The sequence below is a fragment of the Arvicanthis niloticus genome, chromosome 1 (assembly GCF_011762505.2).
Source record: "Arvicanthis niloticus isolate mArvNil1 chromosome 1, mArvNil1.pat.X, whole genome shotgun sequence".
In the NCBI taxonomy this organism is placed as follows: Eukaryota; Metazoa; Chordata; class Mammalia; order Rodentia; family Muridae; genus Arvicanthis; species Arvicanthis niloticus.
In genome coordinates, this window is record NC_047658.1 from 53,374,607 (window position 1) to 53,393,289 (window position 18,683).

Consider the following 18,683-nt stretch of genomic DNA (forward strand, 5'->3'; position numbering starts at 1 on the left):
TATTTTTCAAAACCTACTTTAATTATGGTTCATTAATGCTTCTAGCCCACTACCCACCAGAGGTAGGGGAAAAGAAACAGGGGACAGAGGTTGTGGGCATGTTCAGAAACCATTCTTTGGAGGGATTCCAATCTTTGTTGTCAGCAGTCTAGTCCATTAGCAAAATACCAAACACAAATCAGTAGTGGTGGCTTGATCCAGAAGAAACTGCAAGGTTCTGCCAACTGGTGAGTCTGTGGAAGCTACAAGCAGCAGCCAGAATACCACCATAAGTTCTTTGGTGCATTTCTCTCTACAAAGTCAAGACAAGTGAAGATCATGGAAGAAAGCTAAGGAGAACCAATGCAAGAGTGTCAGCGAAGCAAACAAAGACCAGCAAAGAGTTGCAAGGCGAACCAATGCAAGAATGTCATTTATTGCCTGTTGGTTTATACTTAGACTCTTTCCAAACACCATGTGTCCTCTCAAGCATTCTCTCCAGAAAAGTATCACATGCCCTTTGACCAGGCAACTTCCAGAAAAACATGTGACTGTTCTCACCAAAACATTCTCTCACATGTCTGCTTCAGCAAAGCATCCTCTCCTAAGACAGTTCCCCCCAAAACATCACAGGACACAACTGAGTCTAATTCCCACTTCATTTTGTAAGCATGTTAACACATCCACTTGACACATGGATGGAATTATCCTATAGTAAGTCATGCAAGGCCTCAGGTGAAATCCTTTTTGACACCCAGTGGAACTGTGGGAAAGAATGGGAAATTTCTCTAGCCCAAACCACATGAAACAAGGACTCAGAGGCAGGGTGGTAGACAAGCATCTTAGAGGAGAGGGGGCTGGGTTCAAACCGATCCTGCCTCTAAGGAGAGGCACTGTCCTCTGGATGAGCCTCCTGACTGCTCTGGCTCTCGGTTCCTCAGGAATCATTTCTACTTCTTTTACATCAGGCATTTTTAAAATTGATATTTCTTGTGGATTTTGTGATTGATACATTTTTCTTATGTACTTACCAGCAAAGCACACACTACAAATCAGAGTAATTATGTTATTTACTACATTACTGTAACTTGGCTGGGCATACTGTGCATGTCTATATGTAATCCAGAACTTGGGAGGCCAGAGCAGAATGAGAGAAAGGCTGCATAGCAAGTACTCCATGATGAGATACTGCCTCGTGTTGGGAGCCGACTTTAGTAGAAAGCGGCTAGATCAACTTTGCAGCCATCTGGAACCATATACCCTGATGAAAGACTTGGTTGTCAAAAGCCTATAACAGCTGAAGCACACTCTGATAAATATATTGTTTATCCCACATAGCTTGTTTTGCTGTTTAGTGACCTCAGCTGTATGGTGCACGTGGTAAAATGTTTTCACCTGTGTTCTCCTGCTTGTGTATATAAATACCTCAGAATTCCCTTCAATAAGAGAGACTTGAGAAAATAGAAGAGACTGAATCACACCCTGTCTTGTCTCCATTCTTCACGTCTCTTGCCCCAAGAGCCACACTCTCTCTTGACCAGAGCACTTAGCCCCAAAAGTGTTGAGGCAGAATGTGGGCCTCAACAGCCTCGGAAACAACAGGAACAACAATCTAAAGTATTAAAGCTTAGGTCAAATATGTAAGATATATTTATTATCTCTTCAGATGTATATACACATACATGTATTACTGAGCAATATATACACGTCATCTATACAGATCTAGATACATAGGCTCATGTGTCCCAGGCTGACCTGAAACTATTATGTAAGAATCGCCTCACCCTCCTGCCCACAGCTCCAGTGCTGGGATTATAAGAGTGTATTACCACACCCAGTTTACACAATGTTGGGGATTGAATCCAAGGCTTCATGCACACCAGGAAACACTCCCAACTGATTTCTGATAGGCTTTACAAACAATGAAAAGAACTTCCAGGTCATCCTTATCATTTTAAAACATTTTTAAAGTTATTTTTAATTATATATGTATCTGTCTCTATCTCTGCAGGTGTGTCTGTGTATGCACATGAGTGTGGGTGCCCTCAGACCAGAGGCACTGGATCCCTTGAAACTGGAGTTACAGGCAGTTGTGAGCCATTCCATGTTGGGTTTACTAGGAACTGAACTCAGGTCCTCTCCAAGAGCAGTGCACACTCTTAACTGCCAGCCACTGTTCTTCCGGACACTTCTTTATTCTCTTAAGATCTTTGGAGATTCCTAAGAATGTCTAGATTTGAAAGTTTAGAAGGTTCCAAAAATAACTGACATTAGGTTATATGTCTTCATGATTATTTATTTTTCCACAAAATGTTCCAGAGAATCTTTAAAAGATATAAAGAAAATACTTTTGCATTAAAAAAAAAAAATCCAAAAACTCAAAATAGAAGCAGTACAAACAGTTTTTTTCAGTTGTAAACTGAATTAGAAGACCCCAGAACTCCAGAAACACCGTGGGGCTATGAGGCTAAAGGCATTTCACTAGGAGTGCAGGCAGCTGTTTCCTGTCATCCTCCATGCTGTGACCTTCAACTCATCTCCCAGGGCCTTCAGATCAGAAGCTCCATCATGCACAGCAGCTGTTTCGTTGTAATCCCATGAAATTAGAGTAATATATTTCAGGCTGTTTGCACTCAGGGATTTTAAAGGTTTATTTAGTGTGAATGTGTGTATGTATTTGGAATGCACATACATGAACCACAGTCTGCAAGTGACTTCAGAGGCCAGAAAAGAATGCTGGGACACCCTGGAACTGGAGTTTGTGTGAGCCCTCCAGTGTCAGGGCTAGGAGTTGAGCCCAGTCCCCTGGAAGAGCAGCAAGTGGTATTAACCACTGAGCCATCTCCAGCTCCCATAGTGAGGGATTTGAGAGCTTGTATATAATGTATAGACTTGTATTTTCTGCTTTGATTTTAGTCTGATCATATCTATGCATTCCATTCTCCACGTCTGGGCACCGTTATATATTTTCCTGTGTGGCCCCCTCCACTCTTATGACAGCTCCACAAGGAAGTACATGCCATTTCTCGCCTTTATTTCCTTTCAGCTTCTGTTTTCAGCTTCTCTAAGACCTCCTCTGGAGTTGTAGAGGCCAAAAGCTTCACCACCTTTTCCCGAGATTTACCACCCTGAGCCAGAAAGAAAGACACATCATCCTCATATTGGCAGCAGCAACAGTCCTCCCTGTCCCCACCGCAACTCGTGCCACCGGGGGTTAGCATGGCCTTTCCTAACAGCCCTGGGTGCTCCACCTCACAGCAAAGTCCTACAGCTCTCCAGGGCTTTTGCTTTTCTACTTCAAGTTTTATAACAAAAGTCTGGTATTAAAATTTCAACATGAGCCGGGCAGTGGTGGCGCACACCTTTAATCCCAGCACTTGGGAGGCAGAGGCAGGCAGATTTCTGAGTTCAAGGCCAGCCTGGTCTACAGAGTGAGTTCCAGGACAGCCAAGGCTACACAGAGAAACCCTGTCTCGAAAATAAACAAATAGATAAATAAATAAATAAATATAAATAAAATTTCAACATGAATGTTTACAATGTTCTCATTAAATAAGTCCTTTTTTCTTTCTTTAACACAGGTTGAATGTAGCCCAGATTAGCACAAACTCAATATTCAGCCAAGCATGAATCTGAACCCCTGAAGCTTTCTGTCTCCCTCAAGTGCTGGGATTACATGTACTTCCCAATATATTACAAAGGAATTACATGGGAAAATAATTTTAAAATATTAAATACAGCAACTTAGTATAAACTTTTGAACACCTAAATATAAACAGATTGCTCTTTTATAAACTGCATTTCTGGAAGCTTCAGACAAAACCAACCACATGTGATTTCACAAATCACTTAAAACATCTAATAAAAGGATTTATTTGAAACACATCTTTTATAAAGCACAGACTTCGAGCAGGAATGTTTCTAGATGGACTATGTGTACACAGGGGAGAGGGGATGTGCTTCATGCTAATGTAAGCAAGGAACACTGCCAAGGTGATCTGCCACAGGTTGGCGGAGGTAAAATGGGGCCCGATCAGATGGGTTTTCAAGTGTACTTTATTAATCAAGGACTTTAAATGTGAACTGCAGGAGACAGCACTAGACTACACACAGAGGTTTATAAACATAGACTTGGCCTACTCTCTTACATACAGATTCTGCTTCAGCATGTCTACAGATGCCCAGGGGCTCATTTTTAAAAATTCTCTGGTGATTCTGACAGACTAACTTATCTTCACGATCAGCACCCTCCAATGGGCAGGACCAGTGTGGGGTCAGAAATACCTGGGGAACTCCTTAATGCAGATGACAAACAGGAACCATTTTAGATTCTTTTTAGTATAGTGATGCCTTGAAGGAAGTGGGCAAAATTAATCTGACAGTAGGAACAGTTATGGATTTATGGGAAAGATACTGTAAGTGTGCATAACAAAGGTCTATAAGGAGTGGGCAGTCTCTGCATGGATGGAGGCAGTGTGGATGGAGACTGAAATCACAGATGTTTGTGTTTAAATGAACGAGTTTTTTTTTTTTTTTTTTTTTTTTGGTTTTTTTTTTTTTTTTTTTTTTTTTTTTTTTTTTTTTTTGAGACAGGGTTTTCTCTGTGTAGCCCTGGCTGTCCTGGAACTCACTCTGTAGACCAGGCTGGCCTCAAACTCAGAAATCTGCCTGTCTCTGCCTCCCAAGTGCTGGGATTAAAGGCGTGCCCTACCACCGCCTGGTTTTAAAAACTGATTTACAAAACTAACAAGATGGCTCAGAGGTTGAGAGCACTGACTGGTCTTCTGGAGGACCCAGATTTGATTCCCAGCACCCACATGGCGGTTCACAACCATCTGTAACTCTAGTCTTAGAGGATCTGACACCCTCTTGTGGCCTCTGAGGGCACCAGGTATACATGTGGTACAGATATACACCCAGGCAAAACAACCAGACACGTGCAACTTTTTTTTTAAAACCTGGCTTTACAAAAACCTTTTATAGAAAATATAAACTATGATCAAAATATAGTAATTTAAAAAGGAGAGGCCCACCTTATCCAGAACCACATCACTCTTCCTGAGGTCCAAGACCTTGGAAAGGTACCGACAGAGCTCCGCGTTTGCCTCTCCCTCAGACGGAGGTGCCGCGATGGCCACACCAACGGCCTCAGTGCTCAGGTCTAGGGAAGGAATGGCGTGAACTCAGTCCTTAGGGGCTTCATTTCCTCATGGAGCAATGAACTGTCAAGCAGTATGTATTTACCTGGGACAGGATTTCAACTAGTAACTGTTGAGCTAGGTTCAGTCTCTTGCACACAAACAAGAACTGAATTGAATGACTACACTAATATGCCAGAGAAAGAGAGATAGTCTCTACAGTTACAGAAGACACCCACAAAGCCCGACTGAGACGGGTCTAGAGTCTCAGAGAGTGTCTTGGATTCAGGCAACTAAACATTGACTTTGAATAGGAAGGTTCTCTAGGAAGGGAGTCAGGGAGCTGGCTTCGGCTTCAGCTCCAGCTGCAGCTCCTGCACGGCAGAAGCCGCACACTGGATTGCACAGGGTTCAGGTTTCACATCAGGAAAAGCCAACCACTAGGCTAGGTTCCTTCCTTTTGAGGTATGTATCTTAGATGCTTTCAATATTCAATGCATTTAGCATTTATTTACGTAATGATTTCACCACTTTTAAGAGCACATTAGGCTCCCTAAGGGCCTCACTGTCACTGAGTGCCATTACTACATCGATGACCCCATTTACAGGAGACGCAGTGTGGCCTGTTGCACTTCACAGCTATTAGGAGAGTGAAGTATTTACTCAAAGTAGTTCACAAATGAACTTGAGCTGACCCTGCATCTGAGGTCACTCAGCCACGTCCATATGCGTGTGCCCTGTGTAACAACACATCTATATATCCCACAAGAACAAGACAGCAGAAGGCTCTCCCATTACTTCTCAGATGCAGTTTTTCATTTTCGCATCTCTGAAATCGAGCCATGTCTTGTAGAAGAGTTTAGCTGTTCTAATTTTAAAAAATAATGTATATAAATACTTATAATGTATATAAATACTTATATCCCTTATAGTTGATTCCATCTTAGATTTGACTTAGGAAATACTGGCCAAACGTTGGGCTTGGGGTACAAGCCTATAATCCTAGTACTTGAGAGGCTGAGGCAGAAGGTAAGTTTGAGCATAGGCTACATTGTATCTTATCTGGCAACAGATTGAAGACAACAGGACATGAGCACAAACCAGGCCTACCTATTTTGGTTTTTGATGTCTTTTCGAAATATAAAAATAATTTGGTATATAATGCTTTATCTCTGCTTGTGAGAGAGGGTCTCTGTGTAGTTTCTCTAGCTGTCTTGTCACTCCGTAGACCAGGTTGGCCTCAAACTCAGAGATCTGCCTGCCTCTGCCTCCTGGGTGCTGGGATTAAAGGCGTGCGCCACCACTGCCTGGCACAGAGCTTTATCTTGAAAATGAAGCCTCTTAAGACAATGCAGATCAAACTTTAATCTCACATAGGAATCAGTCAGCTGTATCAAAGCGCAGGCGTTCTCCCATTCTTTAGGTTAATGATCATTAAACTAAACCAAAGAATCTCTCTTCTCCGGCAGGGCCTCTACTCTTTGGAACAAGAATAATTAAGAATAGTCTAAGTTATACACAGATTTCCTAATGTGTCCTTCCTAAACATTTGGTTGTTCAGAGACAGGGTCTTGTTTGTATTCTAGCTGACCTCCTGTCTCCGTTCCTACGTACTTGTGAATTATTGGTATATATGACCAGGCCCATCTCCTAAACACCACATTTTTAAAAAGGAAAAGATACAAAGATTCCATCTGATTTGGTACTAAATATTTGTACATTTTCTTTCAAATATCTTTATATGAGACTATAGAATGTTTAAATGGAGACACCTCTAAATGCAGATATAAAAAATAGCATTTACAGTTACAGGATAAACTTTTAGATAACAAGGCAAAAGGAAGAAAAAGAAACTGCTTGAACCACATCCAAATCCCACCCAGCGCTCAGATGTACCTGTCACAGCATTCTGTTTGGAGCCGGGTTTGGCATGGATGGCTATGGTGACAAAACCTTTAGGATCAGTTGCTACAGGCCCCGCAGGAGGAGGTGGTGTCTCTGGTTCCTTGGCTTGGTTTTTACCCTAAAATGACACACACACTTTTACAGGTTACAAAATCCTTCAGCTACTTTGACCCATCACTACCCTCACCTTCACTAAACTGGGCCATCCAGGAACTGGCCACCACTGTGCTGGTCCCACATCCCTCCACCAGGCAACCTGCTTCCCTATCAACCAGTGTTTGCACCGCCCTGGAATACCTGGCTCTGGCCTCCACACCATTCTCTGGTCAGCTTATAATTCACTTTCCTCACAAGCAGAAACTATTTATTACTTACATCTATTTGTGGCCTAAAGCTGGAAGTGTGTGTGTGTGTGTGTGTGTGTGTGTGTGTGTGGTGTGGTGTGTCGGTGTCTCTGTGTGTTGGTGTGTGTCCTGTTTAGATCTCTTGGCTAGCTTAGGACTTGTTCCCATGGTCTGCTTTACAGTTCCTATTCCTCAAGAGAAGGGCCATTTACTAGTCATCTCTATATCCAATGCATCCTAAAGCTCAGAGTGGGTGAGGAGTCCACTGCAGAAAGAACAATGACTGGCATTTAAATGACATCTAACAACCTAACAGAAAACAACTTCCAGGGCAGTAGGCAGACAGTGGGTATAACGAGGAATAAAGATCCAGTCTTCAAGGGGCTGGGACCACAGCAACGGAGAACAAGGGATATTAGAGGAGGGGGTGCTGTCTCCCTGACAGAAGGAAGCCATCTGCCACCTTTGGGAGGCAGATCGCATAGCCTGCGGGGAAGTGTAACCCTCAAAGTGCGGGAGCAAAGACGGAGGTCAGCGGGTGTGTAGTGAACCTACTCAGTGTTCCTAGAGCGAGCTAATATGCGACTCAGGAAATCTCAGACCTGTACCCGAAGGGAGGTCTTCCGCCCTCCAGGCGCTGCTTCTGTTCCCCGCCAGTGTAGCCCGGTGGCCCACCCTCTCCACATCACGAGACTTGCCACTGGCCTTGCTTGAAGCACCGGCTTTCTTAGGCATTGTGGAACCACACAGGAGTCTAGCAGAGGCCAAGCACAGCGACCTGCAGCAAGCAACAGCATCCCAACCCCGCAGGCGCCCCAGAAGGCGGAAGCGTGGTGGATGAGTCCTGTGCGCCTGCGCACGTCACGGGCGGAAGCGGGCATCCGCGTCGGTCCGCCCCTAAGAGCGCCACCTCTCCCCGAGATGGCGCTGTTTTTATTTCTTTGCAACTTGGCAGCCTCAGGGTGTGATCCATTGGTCAGCATAGGGAAAGTTGTCACTTGTCCTTAGGATCTGCAAGAGCAGCCAGCCTCGGTGCTCGCCTGCCCAACGTGGCACCATGGCAATACGCACAGGGCAGTGTGAAAGAAGAGATCCACTGTGAAATGGAGTACAACCGCTTGTGAAACTGGAGCAGAGGCAAATCAATGTTCAAGTGCTAAAGTTAGGGACTGGCCTTGTCCAATTAGGTTAGAATGTGTAGACAGTATATGCCCAGAGGCAGGAAGATATGCTACCTAAAAGGGAGATGGCCTGTAACCATTCTGAGGATCTTTGGGACATGAATGATCTGAGATGGGGGAAAGAGTATCTGAAGATGCCTAAGTCTAGGGCTAGCAAACATTGGGGAATCCGAGGGGAAGTTTTTAGGATACATTAAGTTTGAAATGATTGGAGACATCTAAGTGGACTAGTTAAGGAGCTACCTGAATACATAAGCAAAGCATCAGAGACCTGTGCCAGTGAGAAGAGAGGGAGGGAGGGAGAGAGGCAGAGAGAGAATATGACAAATGTCAAAGGGCCGCAGTGTTCAGATTCAGAAACAGGTGAGACTGGAATGTGAGTGCTGAAAACAGACACTAAAGGTTGGGATCAGAATGGGATGTCTCAGTTTACTCTCTCAGGGACACCATTTCCATATGACAAGTTATGTGGTGTGGTCATGAGAAAGAAAGTGGCTCAGATGATCCAGGTGTTAAACTACACCACACCTATTTCTATTTATTTATTTATTTATTTATTTATTTTTTTCGAGACAGGTTTTCTCTGTGTAGTCCTGACTATCCTGGAACTTACTCTGTAGACCAGGCTGGCCTCGAACTCAGAAATCCACCTGCCTCTGCCTCCCAAATGCTGGAATTAAAGGCGTGCGCCACCACCGCCCGGCTACCTATTTCTTTTTAAATAAATTACAAATAGAGGCACAAAGTGGAGCCAAAATTATACTGTAGTAATTTGGTGAATTTTGAGGTGAAATCATGATACTTCTTTGAGCAGTGGTTCTCAACCAGTGTGGGTCTCCACCTTTGCCAAACCTCTCCCTAAAAATATTTACATTGCAATTCATAACAGTGGCAAAATTAGTTATGAATTAGCAACAAAAGTAATGTTATGATTGAGGGTCACCACAGCAGTAGAAGGTTGAGAACCACTGCTCTAGAGACTTGACAACTTTTTTTTAAAGAGAGAACACATGTTGGTGAATTTCTGATGGTGCCTGGCACGTGGCTGGATGGGTAAGGAAAGAAATGTCCTCCAAGGAACCCTTCAGCCTTCTCTACAGGTACTAGGAAGAGCAGGAACCCTCCTCAGGTCAACCTGTCACACAGCCACCTGCCCCAATAGAAAGAACAGGGTCTGTGATCCAAATGGCAGAAATCCAATGTAGAATTAGGTTTTAAAAAAATCTTACTAAAGACTTGATCTTAGATTTGATAATGGAGTTACGGGTTTTGTTTGGCATTTAGCAAGAATAAGTGCTGTGGTTCTTTCTCTTGTCTTTTGAATGTGAGGACAAGAACAGACAGAAGGCTAGGCTGAGGAAGGCACTAGCAAGAGGGGCAGTAAGTGTCGTGGATATTCTCTATTAGTGTTCTATAAGCACTTTTCCTTTGAAAGTGTATGTCTTCCTAAAACTTCATGTTGACCTAAATACAGTGTTTGAAAGTGCAAATATTCCATCTTAAATTGTTGGGTAGATACTAGAATAGCAGTGTTTTAAAGGCATACTTTTAAAATTAAATGTATTGATATTCTATAGTAGGTACAGGTTAGTAAAAATAATATACAATATACATTGTCTTAATATATATTGTATAATACTATATAACATCATCATCATCAAGACAGGGTCTCTTCGACAGATTCCTGGCTCTCCTGGAATTTGTTCTGTAGACCAGGCTGGCCTCAAACTCAAGAGATCCACCTGTCTCTGTTTCTTCAGTGCTCGAATTAAAGGTGTGCACCATAACCCCCTGGCTGTTTTGGGAACTCAACAAAGCATTTTTCTTGCTTGATAGTGTGGGGCATAAAAATTACTTTAAATCGTATCCAGTACCACGTAGTAACCTTTCTAATTTCTTTGTTTGGGCACTGTAATACCAATGCACAATGATGCAGTGACAAGAATGTATGCAAAACACTTAGTGCAAAGGCCAGTGCACAGTAATCACTCAGGCTGGCATTTTAGAACTAGGGATGGAATTCAAGCTAGGTGTCTTACTTAGTATTCTATTGCTGTGAAGACATGTCACGACCAAGGTAACCCTTATAAAGGAAAAGCATTTAGTTAGGGTTTGCCTACAGTTCAGAGGTTTTAGTTCATTATCATCATAGTGGGAAGCAGAATGGTGTGTGAAGGCCACAACTTCTAACAGTGCTATCTATCTCCTATGAGCATATGGGGGCACTTTCATTCTAATCACCACACTGGGCAACTGCTGCACCTCAATGAGTTATTTCCTGCTCAAATCTGTAAGTGTTAGTTAAAATTAGAAGTACATAAAAGCTAAACTTAAATTAACTGGAACTTTTGTTCCAAAGTAGTACCTTATTTAAGTTTTAGAGAAAAAGAGAAGTGACAAAAAAAGTAGGTAAACAAAAAGGATAAATTTATTTTAAAAATTCCAGGCGATGTCCCAATGTCAGTGAGTGGTTCCGTATCTTGTACCTTCCATAACTACAGTCAGTTACAGTTCTTCAGTAAAACACAAGGCATGTGAATGCCCCAAATGTCAAAAGCACTAACTTACCTCTGGCATGCAATACTGGTTAAGGAATGGTTACTACATACAGTCTTTACTTATCTTCAATTAAGCAGAATCACACATTCCAAGGGTATTTCAGCTAGTTGAGGTCTATACCCAGAAGATCATGGTATCAGAACAGACCGAAAATAGTTCCTTTTCTTCAACAACATCAAGAGATCCTGGCTACCAATACATCACCTCCCTGCCCTCTTGAAAATACAAAATATTACTTTTGATGAAAACTTTTATATTTTAGAAAAATTCTTAAGTTAATACTTAAAAGAATTATTTTTTAATAATTTCCCACAACTATCTGATAGACTGATATACTTTAAGCTTAATTATACAAGGTTTGTTTCTTGTAAGATAATTATTTTCAAGGGGAAAATGTTATCTTACTTGTATTTTAAAAATCTGCTTTATATAAAAATGTAGAAATGTCACACTGCCATACATCCTTTTGATCCACTCTTATTATAGATATGCCAGTCACATCAACGAGGTCACAAATATCAAGCATTTTTAGTTCTTGGGTAGAACTGTGTAGGTGACACAAAGCCTCCTTCCTCTTTAGCAGGAGTGACTGGCTGACAGCTTTGTAATCTACCGCAGTTGTTTGGGGTCTTGGTATTCTACCCTCCTTCCTTCTGTATGAGGGCACTGCAGTGCTCAAGTAGTCACATGTTGGCATCTGTCATCTATCAATCATCTGGGATTACTAGCAACACCCATGCCAGGCTTAGTGGATGGGAATGATAAAGAATCCATCTCAGATCATCCCTTTAGAACTGTTTATATCACACTGTGAATGTATACAGACTCCACCTCCAGCTTTAAAACAGCACTATGTGCTGACTTCTATGCTGTTACAGCATACCTCCCTGTAAACGCACTGGAACTTTTCTCGGGTGTTTTTAGGCTTACTTTTACCATTATTCCCAGAGCTAATGACCAGATATTTGAAAACCCCAAATATAAAGTCAGTTTTCTTAATTTTCTGAAATTAGTTATTTGAGTTAAAAAAGAATTCTGTAGGAATACTCACCCATCTCATCTAACTTTCAAAACAGTTAAAACAAAAGTTAAAAAAAAAAAAAAACCAAACACCCACATCTATTTATGACAAGAATCTCTCAAACACTAAAAGATCACGAGTCAGCAGATCTATGAAATCACACAAGACAAAGCAGAAAAGATGGCAATTTACACACAAACCTGGTTCTCTTTGCTTCGAGAGTTACAAGAAAAAGGAAAGTCTGCCTTTGAAACATGCAGATTTAAATTAACTATTTTACTTCTAAGAAACTAAAATGTTTCTTAATCTGTAATTATAAATACTCAAGACACTCAAACTATTTGTGGCCAGTTGTTTATGCTTTTGAGATTAGACTGAATGTTTTTGTTTTTTGTTTTTTTGTTTTTTTTACTGAATGTTTTTTTAACACTAGATTATGTATAAAATATTATTTCTGGTATTTGTCCATCTTCTATTGATGTGCCATTGTTATTGCCAGGGGAACTGAAAAATAAGAAAACAGTCTTGCTTGCAGCAGGGGTCTCGTGTACTACTTTCTTCAGTCCTTTTGTGCCATAGTGAGAATCTGGACCCTAAATGAAAATAAACAGTTTAGTGACTGTCATTTAAAGAGCACTCAATGTTTTCTGATTTGTCTAGCTACCCTATTCATTATAGACTCAGTATAAAATTTCATGCAGCTATCTAATGAAATATGAGGTTTTTGCTTAAAAACAATTTTAATAACAATATGGAGTTCAGCCATTAACAACTGTGAAAAGGTTTTAAGAAAACAATTGTGACAGTTCAATTTCCTTTAAACAAAGTTCTTGGGAAGAACTTTTCTCAGAACAGAGTAGCGCTGGGCAGCACTGACTGCAGTAGAGCATCTTAGCGCTGGTTTCCTCTTCCCCTTTCTAAGAGGCTCCCATGGCAGTAACTGTAACACATGGAAGCTGGGTGGGAGCCTCCCCACCGAGCGCATGGCATGCACAGCCTGTGGGGCTGAGTGGCTCTTACCTTGAGTGTTGCGCATGCTGTGTAACAGACATTGGGCAGAATCTCTATAGGTTCTTTGAACATGACCCTGAATGTGTTAGCAGTCCCATCACAACTAAATCCAGTATCATTCTGTCCCAAGGTTTGTTTTTTCTCATATTCAATGATCTGTGATTTTTAAAAGAGAAGTTACATTTAATTTCTAACAGTCTTGTGGGAAAGAATAAGAAGCTTTTAGAAACTGACATAGTGAAAACTTTTCTCTACTTATCTTGAATTATCAAAGATACCTTTTTAAAACATGCAATGATCAGAAAATGGCTCTTTAACTCACGCTTCACAAGAAGAGGGAAGACATCAAGCAACAGGGGCTTGGCTATAGAAAAGATTCCTAAACAAAGTAGAGTTTGGCGTACGAACCTTAGAATGTGGCCTTGCAGTGTTAAGAGGGAAAGAATCTGTCCTGCTTGTTTAGCCCATGTCTTATTCCTACAATAATCTCCACACTTTCAGCTTTAATATTTACTGAAATTAAAATGTCCTTAAATGCATTGTTGTCATGTCTGTGAATAAGTTCAATAAGTTCTATCATACGTGCCAAGTGATAAACAGAGCACTCAGGGACACCCTCCAGGAGGGTCCAGGCAACTGGAAACATGCTGGCAGTGCCAGTTCAGATGTTAAGGAGGACACAGTTAACTACTTCTGTTGAAGAGGGCTGAAGCTTCCAGGAGGACAGCTTGATAAGCTCAAGTCATAGCTTACCAAGTGACTAGGAGGGCTTCCATACATGGGAACAGAATGCAGGGGCAACCTTACCCTCACAAGCCTGCCTTTCTGCCAACACTCTAGCAAACAATAATGAAATGAGCAAAAGCTACCTAAAGCTAAGGTTAGAGCAGTGTTTTCTCTGTAGGGGAGGGCAGAAGGATCACTAAGAGTTCTAGATGTTGTTTTGTCTTGTTCCTTGACTAGGCATTAGTTATACAGGTGTGTACAGTCTGTGAAAACTAAGACATGTACCTTTTACTAACATAACCTGCCTCCTTCCTAATTTTTTGTTTGTTTCTTTAAAGACAATATCTCACTATGTAGTTCTGGCTGGTCTGGAACTTTCAAGGCTGGGAATAAAGGTATCCACCACCACACTCAGTGACCATACTCTTCAAATATCCACTACCAGTTCAATACAAATGACACCATTATGAGGTGTCATTATCAGCATACAGATTCATTGTTAACACCTTCTTTGTGTCGATTACCATCAATCTGCATTACTTCCTACTAAGTACTGCTACCCCATAAAATTTTGGGGAGTTGAGATGAAGTGTGTATGTGATGTAACTGGCACAGTCCTAAGAATCACTATCTTTCCTTAATAATCCACATAGCTAGTGACAGGGGAGATACGGATCAACTTTCAAAAATGTTCTAAGCTAACATACCCTTCTATTATACAAGTCTCTAGAACTTTCATCTGTTAATATAGCTGAGCCAAAGCAGTCTCTTGAGATGTGGATGGCTCTCATTTTAGATGAAAGGTAAAGTGTATCTCAAACAAAGGAAGCACATAAAGACAAACTTTCACATAGAAAATGTCATCTCTGTCTACAACACCAGACTTTCCTTTCTATGCCACAATCTCTGAGATAAGGACCTCAGAAATGGAGAGGTGTTTCATCAGTTAAAAAAACTTAGTGCCCCTTCAGAGGACTGGGTTCAGTTCCCAGTACCCACATGATGGCTCACAACTGTCTCTAACTCCACTTTCCAGGAGATCCAATGCTTCCCCTGATCTCTTCATGTTCCTGCATACAGACAGTGCGTATACATACACTTACACACACACACACACACACACACACACACACACACACGACATAAAACAAATACTTAAGAAAATAAAAAGTCCTCTAGATAGTTCTAATAAAACTTAGCAGGTGCTGTGGAAATGGATCAGTGGGTAAAGTATCAGCTGCACGAGCAGGAAGCCCTCAATAAGCTTCCTAGCACTGAGTTCAAAGCCAGCTTGCTACACAGAGTGAGGTCTAGGACAGTGAGAGCCCGTCTCCAAATAAAGGCAGATGGTACCTGAGGAATGACACCCAAGATTTCCTCTGGATTCAATACGCATTCATGTACACTAACATGTACCTCTGCATATGTAAACCATACTTAATCACATACACAAAAAAAGCATAAAAATAACTTTTTCTTTTGTTTCTGGCTGTCACAGAAATTGTTTTTAGTCACAAAGAATACAAAGTAGCAACATTTTAAAAGCATGCATTTCATTACAAGGTTCAAAGATTACTATTAAAAAGAATATAGGCCAGGCAGCGATGGTGCACGCCTTTAATCCCAGCACTTGGGAGGCAGAGGCAGGCAGATTTCTGAGTTCGAGGCCAGCCTGGTCTACAGCGTGAGTTCCAGGACAGCCAGGGCTACATAGAGAAACCCTGTCTTGAAAAAACAAAAACAACAACAACAACAAAAAAGAATATAGTGGTTAACATTTATAAGGCATTTTTTTTTTTGTTGATAGACCCTTGAAATATGTTTTATTTTTATACTTTATGTATAAAATAGATGCAGACCATTGCATAGTTCATAAATGATTTGTTTTTCAAAATAATTTTACTTTACAGGGTATGTGACCCAATGGAGAGCAGTAGCTCTCTAGGAAGGAAGGAAAGAAGGAAGGAAGGAAGAGAGGGAGAGAGGGAGGTGTTTAACGTCTTTCCAACTGCACGTCTTTCCAACTGCACGTCTTTCCAACTGCACATTAGTGCCGTATCACAAAGAACTGAGGCAGAACAGCCCTAAAGAATGGCCAGACTAGGCATAGTGGCACACACCTGTGGTCTCAGTACTACAAAGACAAAAAAAGGATGGCAAGTTCAAACCATCCTCGGTGCAAGACCCTGTCAAAATAAAACATAAGATACTTCTGGTATGCTAATACTTTTGTAAAGGACCTAAATTTCCCAAAACTGGATTTTTTACTTTACAACAACCACAAAACAGAAATGGTTTAAAATACTACTGATGCTTCCTGATGCCTTTGACAATGACAATGAGACTTTTGTGGGGGTTTGTTTGTTTGTTTAGGATGGTATTTACTGAAAACCAGCTGTTACATCTCAGGATGCAAAGAGAGAAGGGGAGTACCTGTATATTCACTTGATAATCCGTGGGCCCATGAATAGATCCATACAAACCAAATCCAACTACAGAGATTCTTCTGTTAACTGTGAACCTGAGAGAAAGAAGCCCATTACAAAATAACAGAAACAATTTTCTAAGTGTTCATATTTAAGGTTATAGCTTTTTAAAAGTATTACCTGAATTTTACTTAAAAAAAGACAATTTTGAAAATGTCATCATCTTTGTCCACAAAACCTAATGTGAACTAAAGAGGAACTCAAGTAGGATTTGTTCTGTACAGTCAAAGGATTGTAACCTAAATAACTACTTTTATTATAATGGTTGATTCTGTGCTGCACTTATCCAAATCTCATGAATATGCTAATCATTAAGATCAAATGTGAACAACCTATCTATCAGAAAGCTGCCCAGATATGTAGCTGGGTAGTAGAGAATGTGCCTAGGTTCTATAGTAGTCAATCCTCAGCACAAAAGAAAAAGTGAGAAAACATTTGAAGCATCCTATAAAGCCAGAAGTGAATCCTGTCAACCCCTTTCTATGAACTATATTTAAAAACCATTATCAGACTCTGCCTTTTAAATTCTTAATCATGTAAAACAGTAAAAATGACTATCGATTCACTGCAATCAATTCCTTGAATAATCTAGGTTATTTAACTGCAGCTTTTAAGTCTATGATAGTGCATGATGTAGAGCAAAATTGTTTTATAAGGCTTTCGTTACTTCCTTAGAATAAATCCCAGAAGTAGCACTAATGAAAAATCAAAGGCACTTCTAGGCCTTCTAATATTTGTTAAACTGTTTCAAAGAAGTTTCAATATTTGTTATTTTTTTTTATTTCAGACATAGCTTCTGCCTTGTATAGTGTGTACCAAAGAAAACCTCTTATAGACACATTGTCCTTTTTCATATTTCAGCTGTTCCTCTCTTTTTAGAAGAGAATTTATTCTCCCAGATTAACTATATTTTGTTAGGCAACTCCTTTACCAAACACATGGGACTTCTGAAAGGAATTTTCTGAGATACAGTAATTTGGAAAGTTAATTTATCCCCATCAAAGTTCTCTAGATATACTGCAATACAGTAAGATATATACTTGGATGTTATTTACTCAACCTAACTCAATTTTTTAAACATGTGAAGTCTTGGGTTTCCATACTGTGGCAGTACATATGTGAGCTATACCAAGTTGGTCATTACTGCACAGCTAAGTGCACGAAGTGTTTACAACTGCCACTTTTCAGTTGTGTAACTGAGGGCTTTATCTTCTCAGAGTGTTGGTGAGAATAATCTCAAATTCACATTTTAAGCTGCAACCATTCTTTTACTAGTTCTAGTAGGTTTTTTGTCTTCACCCTAAGGTTTATAGGCACAAGAAGCCAGTGATGCTACAATTCCTGTGATGTACAGAACAGATTCCTATAACCAAGAAAATTCATAAAAGGAGATTGTTTGTGACTATAAGCTATAATCATATTTTATTTAAAAACCAAAGACATTTAAGTACAATTTCAGACTTCCACAAAAGGCAAGGACCATATACGTAAAGAAACTCTTACATAGTTTTTGTTGCCAATGGTAATTGTGTGTAATTCACACATGACTTTCTACCCATCCATGGGTTTGTTATATGTGAAGATACAGATGCCCTTCTCTACCTTACACTTAAATCCTACAGACATCTTATCTACACCGTTATTGTCATTCACAAAAAGGCCACTTGAAGTTCAGTGACTTGACCAAGGCTGCTCTACTAACAGCTGCTTCACCTGGGTCCATTAGATCCAGCCCAGAGCAGTTTCTTGCACTGCCTGGCCCTCCCCTTACCTCTTTTGCCTTTGCAGGAAAGCTGAAATAGGAAGGCAGAGCTTCAGCTTGCCTGGGAACATGCAACTAGTCTCTGGCAGAAAATGACTAAAAAGCTGAGTATGACTTTAGAGTTCCAAATAGCTTTCAGCCAGTAGATAAGTTCAGATAGGGAAAAATCAATACTGGAATGTAAAGCAAATGTGTGCATACTTTATAGCTGACGCATGAGTATATATAGAGATGTACACTTCAGTTTGTCTGCTAGTGTCTTACCCAAAGTCTATATACTGAAGTTACTAATTTTACTATCAGTGTCAATATTTCTCTTTAAATTTTTATTATCAGTTGTATTTATTTCTCTTCTGTATTACAGATATGCCATTTATCCCCTAAACTGTGACACTATGAATTTCAAGTTGGTAAAGGAAGAAGTACAAATATTTACTACAGAAAAACTGAGCTTCCGAGAGCTATAAAATAATGTACATCCAGAATTCATTGAAAAGGCTTCTTCCTTTCTGATCCTATAGGTCTCTAATTTATGACTGCAACAATCACCACCGAAACTCAGTAAAGCTGG

The 18,683-nt window shown here is 40.6% G+C and overlaps 2 protein-coding genes across 6 annotated transcripts in view; both read right to left on the bottom strand.

Moving 5' to 3' along the window:
* C1H15orf40 (chromosome 1 C15orf40 homolog) lies at positions 1 to 8,234 on the bottom strand. Of its 5 annotated transcripts, none has more exons than XM_076936987.1 (4): positions 8,065 to 8,234; positions 7,014 to 7,140; positions 5,013 to 5,140; positions 1 to 292 (listed from the first exon to the last, which is right to left on the bottom strand). In XM_076936987.1, exons 1-4 carry the CDS (start codon positions 8,161 to 8,163, stop codon positions 179 to 181), a joined length of 468 nt encoding a protein of 155 aa, XP_076793102.1. In that variant the 5' UTR covers positions 8,164 to 8,234; the 3' UTR covers positions 1 to 178. The 5 variants fall into 5 exon arrangements, with proteins under 5 accessions (XP_076793102.1, XP_076793083.1, XP_034351423.1 ...); XM_076936968.1 differs by having other exon boundaries at positions 7,969 to 8,230; XM_034495532.2 differs by lacking the exon at positions 1 to 292 and adding an exon at positions 1,612 to 3,107 and having other exon boundaries at positions 8,072 to 8,228.
* A 2,719-nt stretch (positions 8,235 to 10,953) lies between these two features.
* Positions 10,954 to 18,683, bottom strand: part of Btbd1 (BTB domain containing 1) — a 32,507-nt gene continuing 24,777 nt past the window's right edge. Inside the window, exons 6-8 of the mRNA XM_034503805.2 lie at positions 16,298 to 16,385; positions 13,148 to 13,294; positions 10,954 to 12,720 (exon numbers count right to left, since the gene is read on the bottom strand). Coding sequence (XP_034359696.1) covers positions 12,562 to 12,720; positions 13,148 to 13,294; positions 16,298 to 16,385 — 394 coding nt within the window. The 3' untranslated portion in view covers positions 10,954 to 12,561. The remainder of the gene's footprint in view (positions 12,721 to 13,147; positions 13,295 to 16,297; positions 16,386 to 18,683) is intronic.

What these genes read in the sequence shown, in the direction of transcription:
- C1H15orf40 (XM_076936968.1), bottom strand. Translation starts at nt 8,163, where the DNA reads ATGCTGTTGCTTGCTGCAGGTCGCTGTGCTTGGCCTCTGCTAGACTCC. An exon ending in CAAACAGAATGCTGTGACAG is followed by an intron (nt 5,141 to 7,013) that starts GTACATCTGAGC and finishes TTCCTTCCCTAG; the next exon opens with ACCTGAGCACTGAGGCCGTT. An exon ending in GTGATGTGGTTCTGGATAAG is followed by an intron (nt 293 to 5,012) that starts GTGGGCCTCTCC and finishes TTGACTTTGTAG; the next exon opens with AGAGAAATGCACCAAAGAAC.